General features: G+C 38.8%; 1 protein-coding gene across 2 annotated transcripts; it reads left to right on the top strand.

Moving 5' to 3' along the window:
* The first annotated feature begins 271 nt into the window (after window positions 1–271).
* bnip2 (BCL2 interacting protein 2) lies at window positions 272–11,130 on the top strand. 2 transcript variants are annotated; one of them, XM_032522723.1, is made up of 11 exons: window positions 272–1,292; window positions 4,439–4,534; window positions 4,642–4,706; window positions 5,059–5,235; window positions 6,535–6,717; window positions 6,893–6,995; window positions 7,079–7,210; window positions 7,355–7,441; window positions 7,552–7,650; window positions 8,791–8,826; window positions 10,413–11,130. In XM_032522723.1, exons 1-11 carry the CDS (start codon window positions 925–927, stop codon window positions 10,468–10,470), a joined length of 1,404 nt encoding a protein of 467 aa, XP_032378614.1. In that variant the 5' UTR covers window positions 272–924; the 3' UTR covers window positions 10,471–11,130. The 2 variants fall into 2 exon arrangements, with proteins under 2 accessions (XP_032378614.1, XP_032378615.1); XM_032522724.1 differs by lacking the exon at window positions 8,791–8,826.
* The last annotated feature ends 124 nt before the right edge of the window (window positions 11,131–11,254 follow it).

The following is an 11,254-nucleotide window of genomic DNA, read 5'->3' as shown; positions in this document are numbered from 1 at the left end:
CATTATATATTGTGTAAAACCATAGTCTGTATATAAAACTAGTGTAAAGTGAATCGTTGTTTGTTTAATTTAAGTTTATTAAATACATCTATTTTTTTATTATTTAAAGTCATATTTTTGTTTCTCTGGATCATTATGCTTCGCGTCTGAAATGTTGTATGTTGGAATGTATTTTTTCAATAAAGATCCCAAAAAAAAGAAGAAAAAAAAAGCACAGGAGATTGATTTCGGTGTTGGACCCGTTCTCTTAGTTAGTTAGTACATCTGTCGGGGACCCGGCTAGTTAAATCAGCGGATACTGAATTTATACGTTAAATGGATCCATATCCATGGAATGGTTGTCCTAACGTTATGTCGTAGCTAGTTGACAACTAGCTAGCTTGATTGTATAGATTGATCACAGGCCGGCGTTAGATGGACAACATTCGCTTGTCTTTTGCTGTTTGCCAAGTTAGTTAGCTAGCTAACTGTAACGTTAGCTCATAAGCTAGCGTGACTGACGTTACATCCGCAAGAGAACATACTGACTTGGCGGAAGGAAGGCAAGGAAAGTAGAAAAAGTTACCTTGAAGGAAGGGAGGAAATTAATAAGTAGGACCGCTGCTTATGCAAAGCTAGCATACTTCTTGTTCTCTCGAGTTCACCCACTGTGACGCATTTAGAAACGGTCTGATCTGTGCTCACTGTGTGACATATAACACTTGGTTAGCTAGCTAGCTAGCTAGCTGTCAACAACAACAGTCCTCTTGGCTAGCTGGGAAGCGGACGAGAGCTAGCACGCTAGCCACAAACTTTGAAAGAAATTGTGTAACGCTAGCTAACGCTGTTCTCTGACTGGTTAACTTGCAAACCGGTGTTTTAACGGTTCATTGTCGGACTCTTTTCCTCTTATCCGCTCTAGCACTAGGGCGTCAGGAGAAACTTATGGCATCGGATGTGATTGAGAGTGAAGCGGTGCTGAAGCCTGTAAGTGATATGAATTTGAACAATAGCAGCCCAGGTTTTGTCACACCCAGGAGGACTCATGAAGAGTTGGGTCACAGACAGACGTCTAGTCCCTCATCTTCTGGAGTGTCGGGAGAAGGTGACGAGGAGGACTTAGACGAATTAGAAAATAGCACAGCTTCAACAGTCGAAAATGGCGAAGAGGCACTTCAAGAGAGTCCAACCAAGACAAGAGGTACGCCACAGGAAAGGAAAACTCCAGACAATGAACAGAAACAGCCGGGAGCAAGAAGCTCGACCCCAGTGAGCCTCCCCCAGCCACGCTCGCCAACTGGACCCATTGGAAGGTCTGTAAATGTAACGTTACATTTTAATGCTTGGCCTACACGTTGGCAACATAAAACATAGAAGCTAGTTTGGTTTCAACTCTCCATTGCAAGAATGCTTTTCTCCCAGACTCCAGCACCTGAGCCAGATGGCTACCCATGTTCAAGTGAGTGAATGTTTTCCATTGCACTGAACTTGAAAGGCCAGTGGTTATTCAGCGTTATTGCCAAAATCACTGCTAATTCCCACGATTTTCTTTGTTCAGCTGCAAAAAAAAGAACTTTCCTTACAATCAAAACTTAACAGTTTGACCCAGAAAACAAAAAGGATGAATACTGTACACTGTCTATTAAACATACAGTTTACTGACAGTTTTCAAAACCAATTCTTAGCCTACAAACAGGCATTAATACCAAAGGAGGTGTACCGTGCATATCCTTCCCAAATCTTTTGAATGCATGTATGTAGCTTGGCCAAAACAGCAGGAAAAGTTGAAGGTAGACTGAGGCTGGTGATATTTATTTCCTGAACATTGTAGAGGGGGTGGAGGGCACTAACAGTAATACCTGTACAATCTCAACCTTTTTTGTCCACACTAGGCTCTCAAAAATACTAAAGAGTTAAATCAACATTTCTCTGGCACAATCTAAACCAAAACTATAAGCTTTGGGAAAATGGCAATTTTTTGGTCCGCAAGCTATTGTACAAGTATAACTGTCTGCCTCAACCTCTGTAGCTTATATTGAGCAACATCAGTGGGCAGCTGAGCAACATTACATGCACAGAGCATCATTTAACTGACCTTTGACAAACTTATTAATCGTCAGGAAATGCCCACTGTGTTGATCTGTGTTTTAAAGGATAAGGTGTACTGTTATGTATTGTGTGTCTGCCTTTTTAATCTTCACAAAGAATAACCAGCAGTTTTATTGACAAAAAAATTAGAAATTTAAAATTGACCCCTTTTGATCTTTATCTGACAGAGACAGATTAGTTTATAGAGGGTTGTAAACAGGACCATGCCAGGTGAACTTAAGGTTTTCTTGCAGTCAGTCCAACCAGCTTGCACTGTATCGCTATGAGGTAACTAAATTCAAATAAAGCATGGTACACCACCCTTTCCATCATAAAGATTGGACATAAGAAGAGTTTATATGGGTAGACACTGCAATGATGTGAGCATCAAATAATATTCCTGTCAAAAGAAGGATGAAATCATGAGCATGAAAAAAAACTTCTCATTATACATTTTGGTCAAAACTCCAAAGACTGATCTGCTGCTTAATTCAACTCACAACTAAGTGCATTATTATTATTATTATTATTATTATTATATAATTGTCACTTATTTTTCCATTTGACTCCCTAAACATCCTCTCTCACTTGGATTTTAAATGTAATGTGGGGATTAGCACTGTACATACGTTGAGAAAACAGCTAGGGTGTAAACTTTTCAAAATGTTGTGTACCAAGACTGCCTGGAATGTTTTTGTGTCTGGGAGTACAAATACATGTGTATGTGATTAATGCATCAAAGGGAGCTCTGTACAGCAAAGATACAGATACCATGATCAGCATTAGTGAGTGGCTGGCCTTATGGTTTATAAACTAAGACTTTAACACAAGCTCGTAAGCCTTCAAATAGCCAGTGATCTGATTATGTGGCCAGTTGCAAGCTGAAACACTTGAGGAAATTCTCAATCAACATGCAGGACTGTGAATTATGTATTGATTAGCACTGCAAAACAAAGCAGCCAATAGCTGGTACAGCATGTCCAATCAAAGTATTTGATAAGTTGAAAAAGGGAATACGCCCACATCATCTTTGAGGACTGAAGAACATAATGCTTGGCATATAAAATTATTAGGTAAGGCAAACAGAGGAGTAAGTTTAGCAGTATTGAATTTGGGTGTTAGTGAAAAGAATCGGTCAGTGAAGTTATTAAGCAATTCATATGAACAATTTCATAATAAATGGCACACAATCTCTTTCTAATGACTGTTAAAACTGATCTTCTTAGGCTAATACTTCTGTCAATCCTTCTGTAGACACATGAATACATATATTGAGATCAGAGTACTGACTCGGTTTACATTAAGTAGCAAAAAAAGCCAAAAATAATGGTTACATCAGATTTCACATGATCTACAAACCTGTAAAGGTTCATTGGGACAGTCAGTAGAGGCTGCTGTTGGCCCACCAGAGGGAAGTTATTATGAACATTACATCATCAGTAGAGCTTATATAGATCATTTATTTAGACAGTTTTGGGAATGATATTTCATTTTTTGTTTTGCTCCTTTTAATCCTTCAAAATCCCATCAACCTTTTCCAGTAATGTGTTGTATTTTCTCAACATAGCCTATCCTATTCAGAACATACATATTCCCACCCTTGCTTGCAAATTGTATAATCATGTGCTTCTGTGCAGCTTTAGTCAAGTGTATTATGCAGCATTCCATCACTGTCCCTATCCATATCAGCTAACGTCGTTTTAGTTGCTGATGTATTAACCCAAGAAAAATATTGCCTTTGATTCCTGGTCTACATTCCCGCCATAATCCTTTTGAGGATTGTTGAAGTCACAAGAAGCCGTTGTCAGACAACTAGTTATGTGTTTTGGTTGTTACGAATAATCTCTGCCGGCCCTGCCCTTGATTTTAATACTTTTTTTTTTGCCCCCAAATTGTGCAGTAGGCCTGCACAATACAAATCACATTAATTAATCACAATGTTTTTTAGCTTAGGATTGATATCACGATTCTCTGCCACGATTTTTTTGACCACGACGAAACAAATTGGCAGTACCAAACATAGATCACTTACAGCACTCTGCGCATCACCACAAGCCTGTAAACATAGAGGTTTCAATGAAGAGAAGGGAGAGCATTGCAGCGCTTGGAGCACTTTTAAAACCTATTCTATACAGTCTATGTTTAAAACTCACAGAAGACGGTAGTAGCGTTTGTGATGCAGTTGGCTTGTAAAAATAAAAGGGAAAAAAATCAGTTATTTAAAAAGTAAATTGTGGACAGAGTGAATCAAGATTGGGATTTTATAATAATTATTCGTGCAGGCCTAATCTGCAGTACAAGAGGGCTTGTTAACAATTAGATGTCATTAAACATAAAAGATGGCATAACCTTTTTGTGTTTTCATTCCCAGCCTGGAGCGCCAAGAGTCAGTTGCCACAACAGAAGCTCGCCTGAGAATGGAAGGAGTTGAACTTAAGGAAGAGTGGCAGGATGAGGACTTTCCGCGGTATGGTTGATCCCTCATAACACAGCTTTGTTTCACATGTTTGTGTGTTGAAAGTCACATGCAAATAAGTCTACTGAAGGCATAATCCCCTGCTGTTTGGATGTTAGGCCCCTACCGGAGGAAGAGGAGCTTGAAGATGAGCTTTTTGGAACCTCGGAAGAGATGGACCCTGGTAATGAAAAAAGATCAACATGCATTGCTTTGCAATATTCAAGAACATGTTCACATTTTTTTCAAGTCTGTTTTAAAACTCACATGACCGTATGTACATTGAGAGAGTTACTGGTTGCTGTAAACATTCTAGTTTATTATATTCTATGCAAAAACTGTATTGAAGGAGGGACTTTTGTTGTAAAAGACTAACATTGGAAGATGCCACTTGAACTCTGGTCAAAAAGAAGACTCATATTAGCTTTGGCAGAACTTACTGAATATTGTGTTATAATAGATTTGAAAAACCCAGGACCTACACTTTCAGTAGTTTACAAAGTTTATAACTACTGATGATCTGACATCTACCCTAGGCTATGCTATGGACCATGGCAAGAAGGCAAAGAAGAAGCTTGCAGCTCCGGACATCAGTCTTACACTGGACCACAGTGAAGGTTCTCTTCTCTCTGATGAGCTGGATGAAAGTACAGAGCTGGACCTCGATGACATAGACACACCTTCAGACAACAGTAATGAGTTTGAATGGGAAGGTAAGAACATTATATCATGCAATGACAATAGCAGTTTCAGTACATTGTTTGGAATTTGTTTTATTAATAACGAAATTTCAAAAAGTAAAGTATAGAGTGACTTCACGGTTGTGTTAGCAGACCTCAGTCTTTTATTTCCTGGTTCTTGAATCCATTTTTTTTTTCCAGATGTTACAGGTTTGGGTAGGCAGCTAAGAGCGTGTTAAGTGTAGTTAAAATGTGCTTTGTTGTTTCTGTGTTTCCACGCTGCTGCCTTCCTCTTTTTCACTTGGAAGAATTGTTTCCATTCTCAGCCTGGAAACAGGCTGCAGGCCAGCAACAGGTTTCTATCTATCTCGTGGTAAGGTCTCATGAACAGCCCCCATTTTGTTCTACCAACCATGAGTCAATCAACTCCTATTGTCCAGATTATGTTCTGTCTTCACTTGTTTAAACAAATCATGGGGAGGTTTTTTATTTTTGTACACTTCATTTTCAGTTACTGTTTTTATGCATGTCATTTTCCTTTCCTTGAAATGTTTCTATGTTGGAGGAAGAAATTGGTAGCAACCTGTCGGTTAAAAAGTGGTTTAATCTGCACAGTAAGGCCGCGATCAGACAGAGAGCGTTTGCACGTTGCAACATTTTAATCTCATTGAAAACATTAGAAAAAGTCGCCCCAGGCTGCTAAAACACGCTCTGTTTCATGTCCATGCTAAATCTGTTACATGGCTCATACAGTGCTCTAAAGAAGAAACAGAGAGCTTTGTTTAATTTGGTATATAGCGTAAATGGGACGCTCACAGACAGATCCTCAAAAGTGTGTTGATGTGATTTGGTTGCACTATTCACTCATTTTTGATTCTGCTTGTTGCATGCTTGACCTACATGATAATTTTAGCATTTATGTCTACATGATGCTCAGAATTACACATTGTGCACATCATGTAGCTCTCCTTTCAGCAGTGTTTGTTGACATATTTATGTCCCATGCAGGGAACAATCGCAGGGTTTTCCCCAGGAAATTGTATCAGGTATTTGTAAATGCTGAGCTCAAGCAAAAGGGAAGTTGAGATGTGATTGTTGGTGTTGATTCAGAGAGAAAGCATGCCATCCAGATACAAAAGATAAATGCCGAAAATTCAATGCAATGTTTAGTGGAAAGCATGTGATTGAGATGTTCAATCATGAACTATTGAGTGATCTAAACATTTAATGAATAATTTAATTCAACATAGATCTGATAACATTAGAAAGCCCTCGCATTCATTATGGGTGAAGCATCCAAGCCGTGGCTTTAAAATGCCTCCTCTCCTTTAGACGATCTTCCCAAGCCGAAAACCACACAACTCCTACAGAAGGGCGTGGAGTCAGTCCAGGAGTTCTCCTCCTCGGAGGAGAGGGAGGAGGGTCGACGCTGGAGGGTGTTTCGTTTCGGAGACCAGGAACACAGAGTGGACATGAAGGCCATCGAGCCGTACAAGAAGGTTATCAGCCACGGAGGTCAGTTGCACGTGTACACATGTATGTCTACAGTATGTTCCTTGATGAACAAACTATATTGCATTTGTGTTGATATCCTTCTGTGTTTATTCATAGTATGAAAGGAAAAAAAAGGTTTGACAATGAAAATAGTCTCTTGATACTGAAATTTTCATGTATTGGTTTTTCACTGCAGGTTACTATGGCGATGGACTGAATGCCATAATTGTGTTCGCTGTGTGCTTCATGCCGGAGAGCAATCAACCAAATTACAGATACATCATGGACAATTTATTCAAGTGAGTGTTTATTTGATTTTGTCTGGCCTTGTGAGTGAACATTTCAGAACCAGCGCTGATGTAGTTTTTCCGGTTTCCTTCAGGTATGTCATTGGCACGCTGGAGCTTTTGGTCGCTGAGAACTATATGATTGTGTATTTGAATGGGGCGACCTCTCGGAAAAAGATGCCAACTGTCGGCTGGCTCAGAAAGTGTTATCAGCAGATTGATAGGAGGTGAGTCCGAGAGGCCACTACACTAAAGAAACGAGCAGTTCTTACAACAAATGCAGGGCACCAGGCCAATCCTAAGAACAGCTGCATCATGTGTAATATGTGATGAATTTGTTGACATCTTCTCTCATTTTTTTTTTTGTACAGGTTAAGGAAGAACTTGAAGTCTATGATAATTGTCCATCCCTCTTGGTTTATTCGCACCCTGCTGGCAATCACAAAACCTTTTATAAGGTAACTTTAATGTTTAGGCTGCTAGAATGATGAGCTGAAGATCTTTTTCCGGTAACCTGTAGATTCTGACATTTCCTGCTTTATTTATGTATTCATTTATTTTTCTACAGCTCCAAATTTAGTCAGAAAATCAAGTATGTGTTCAGCTTGACAGACCTTGCAGAACTGGTCCCAATGGAGTATGTGTCCATACCAGATTGTATCAAACAGTAAGTATTTACCACTCAAACACATCAGAAATGTTCAAGCTCTTTTTAAACCAAGACAAAGGTCCTGGTAAAAGACACAATATTTAGGTGTCCGCAAGCTAATAAATATAAAGTGATTCTTTTATTGTTTGGGTTCAAGTCTAACACTTAAGTAAGCACTCACATGTTTTACATTTACATCTCAGAGTGGTTCTCGGTTAAAGGTAGCAAGGTGGACCTGGTGATCGCAGATTTAACAGCTGTGCCGTGGAGCAATGCATTACTTGAATTAGTCAATAAATAAACCATGACTACATGAGTAGAGGTCACCTTCCATTTCTTCCTTTTCTACAAATCTCATCCAATATCCACCAAACTTTGAACAAATTAGAATTAAACAGTTGGAAAAAAGTAACTGCTTTGACGTGCCTTGATGTTTTGTCTTTAATTGGTTCCCAAATTCTAGTAGGTATTTGAGTAATGTTTTGTGCAAACACAGGATCAGCTCTGACTGATCTTCCAACTTTGGTTACATTTCATCTGTAGGTGGTGCTACAGCATCATTTGGCTTTTCCTGGGTGGCCAGTGTAGGCAAGATGTCAGTGGTTATGAGTCTGACTAAGTTGAAATTTTGCACAATTCTTCTTCTTTCAAAGACCTAATATTCCCAGGCAAGATTTAGGTTTTTCCAAAACCATGGACACTGTCTGCCCATAGGCATGATTGTCTTACTTACTTACACTATATGTATTCGGGTGGAGAAACAATTCAAATGCAAACTACAAATATCTAAACATTTTATTTTAGCATAAAAAAGCCCCGCACTGAGTTCTTTTAAAACTTCAAGTGTTAATGAAAATTGCAAAATTGCAGATAGTTTTTTTCCCTAGAAACCGCTATTAAAGAATACATTGGTCATTTCCTCATGTTAACCCCTATTGATATACATAACTATTGAGCTCATGCTGAGAGATTGCTTGTGCAGTATTTGTCCTTGTTTGGGCTTAACCTGAGGCAGGTCTTGTTTCCACGCTGCTTTTGAAAAGACTTCAGGGCAAATACATCTAATTTTATCAAATGTTTTTGCTCTTTTCGATGTCTGGTTGCTGTTGGCTGTGTAATTTTTCTTTCCTTAATTCCATTTCCCTGCCCCCTCTTAAGGTTTGACGACGAAAAAAATAGGAAAAGCCGTAAAAGGTATATGCACTTTCACCCAGGGTCAGCCTCAACAATTCTTTTGCATTTCACAAAACTAATAGCAAAATTATCTGTTGGCTTTCAGAAATGCACCAATACACCTCATTCCGTCCCACGTGTTTGTAGTTGGATGATTTGCAGTTACCTTCTGGACAAAATCAACCCCCCCCCCCCCCAAAAAAAAATGTCCCAGATTTTCCTTCAGTAGATTTAGGACATTCCCTTAAATCCAGGCTGAGAAGCTGTTTGATTGATTTCCAAAAATAGGTGGCTTGGTGATTGTTTAACCAACTAAAACCCATTTCTGAGCCAATTCTGTGAAGTTCATTTCTAAGTTGATTCTTGTTAAATGTGTTCTCTATTTATTGCCTCGAGATAATATCAGCTATCTGTTTGTGGTTTAAAACGTACCATGTACCTTTTTGTAGCCCACTTTATACCCAAGATAGTGTCTCTACTGTGATGCAATTACTGATTTATGTCAAGAACAAGTTAGAATAGTTTTGAGGTAAAGGATTGCGTTGTTGCTTTCTGATATTAAAGTTGGGGCATTAGGTGGCTCTTACTTGCATGTGTGTTTTTTACAACAACAAAAAACAGTTTTAGAATTTGATGTGCTTTATGTTGGGTAAGTTTGGTCATGTTTGTACAACTCCACGGGGTGGAATTGCAAGGAAGTAGCTTGTCTTAGTCATTGTGATTCTGTGGTTGCACTGTAATGTATGTCCTCACATGGTTACCCTCCAGTATCTTGTCCTCACTGAACACGCGGCTTGTCCACTCTCACAGCTCTGCATGACTCACTGCATACCCACTCACTGCTGATGTTTAGGAATTGCCACAAACCTTGGTCAGCCTTTGTCATGCACACAGAAATGTTCTGCTCCATACTAATAAGTAGTAGGTGTGAGGTTCTTATCATGGCATGTTAGACCATTAGAAAAGTCAGAACTGTGGGGTTGCACAAGTGACTCTTTTTAGTTCCTCTTCTGTCATTAGGGGCATAAGTTCCTAAGTTGATTGGCAAACTTGCAAGACAGATGCAGTGGAACGTCACACGTTGCCATGGAGTTCTTTGTGGCAATGTCAACAAAAATTGCACATGTTATGCACAGAGGTTGCACTCATCACATGGCTATTGGTTGTAACATATTGTTCACAATCACAGGTTTGTTGTTTCAAAGATTGCATAACCTGTATGCATATGCATTTTCTTATTACAAGTTACAAGTGCATTTGTCTTGCAAGGTGTCACGGGAAGTAAGAACCTTTTAATAATACAACTGATAATAGTGGTTTGTATTGCCGAGGTAGTTAAAATGCTTTCAGTAGAAAGAGCATGGGTAATATTAGGCATTCAGTTGTATGCTGAAAAGTCTGGTAAGTAAAAAAAAAAAAAAAAAGAAAAGAAAAAATTCTCTCAGAATTCCCTTTGCAATGGAATAAAAGCAATGATCTCATTTCAGGATGTGATTTATGTAAAAGATGTGTTTATGGGCAGTTTAGTTGCGTGTTATTGTCTTAGCCTGGTTAGATGACATCCCGTCCCAGTCACACAGATGTCTGACGATGGAATTTGTTTGCAGAATCGACCAGGACATGCATGGCAAACTGGAGGTCGCAGCTGCTGCTGTTCCAGAGTGACCCTGCTCTCACTGCAAGAGAATGTTTCAAACTGCCACTCATATGTTTGTTCTGGACAACGTGACTGAAGACTTAGCTCAAGAAAGTGCCTTTTAGAAACTCTGCTGCCTGTTACATTGTGGAACTTTTTACAGCTTGATCTTCAGCGTTTTTCCACATGCTGTCTGAAATGTTTTTAATCCTTTTTTTTTTTTTTTTTCATGTACTGCCGATTTATCATGTCAAACATAGCTTGTTGGTGTTTCCTAGTTAATGGTGTTTCCTAGTTATTGTTGTATCTACACATTATTTAAGGCACTCTGTTACAAATGGTTGATGCATGTTCTACTTTATTACATTTAAATATATATTTATATTCATAAGGTGACTATGGAGAGAAATTAATATATTTTTATGGATGCTCTGATTTTAAACTGCATTTTAGGTTCTCTGGCCCATCGAGTGGCATTTTATAGAACAAGTTTTGACAGCACCTTTTTCACTGTTCACCGCTGATGTTATCTATCAAAATCCTGCCTGGGGAAAATAAAGTTCTTTTTTGCCCCTCACTTAAATGTGCCCTCTGACTTGTAAAGGGAGAACATTTGTAAGAGGAACAATCTAAAGCAAAGATGTAGGTTTTAATATAACATTTCCTCCAAGTAAAGTCATGGATCCACATCATTGTGTTGTATTTTTTTTTAATTCTATTTACTACCAGTTTTGCAGCAGTGGTAACCATATAGATATAATTATACAGCAGCACTTAAAGTGTATAGTATGTATATAGTATAATGCACAGACT

Source organism: Etheostoma spectabile, chromosome 8 (assembly GCF_008692095.1).
Source record: "Etheostoma spectabile isolate EspeVRDwgs_2016 chromosome 8, UIUC_Espe_1.0, whole genome shotgun sequence".
Classification (NCBI taxonomy): domain Eukaryota; kingdom Metazoa; phylum Chordata; class Actinopteri; order Perciformes; family Percidae; genus Etheostoma; species Etheostoma spectabile.
Note: the sequence above shows the minus strand (reverse complement) of the source record. Positions and strands in the feature narration are given on the sequence as shown.

Coding starts and splice junctions, on each gene's coding strand:
- bnip2 (XM_032522723.1), top strand. CDS start 925: ATGGCATCGGATGTGATTGAGAGTGAAGCGGTGCTGAAGCCTGTAAGT. Junction 5,236..6,534: donor TAATGAGTTTGAATGGGAAG/GTAAGAACATTA, acceptor CCTCTCCTTTAG/ACGATCTTCCCAAGCCGAAA. Junction 7,442..7,551: donor ATCACAAAACCTTTTATAAG/GTAACTTTAATG, acceptor ATTTTTCTACAG/CTCCAAATTTAGTCAGAAAA.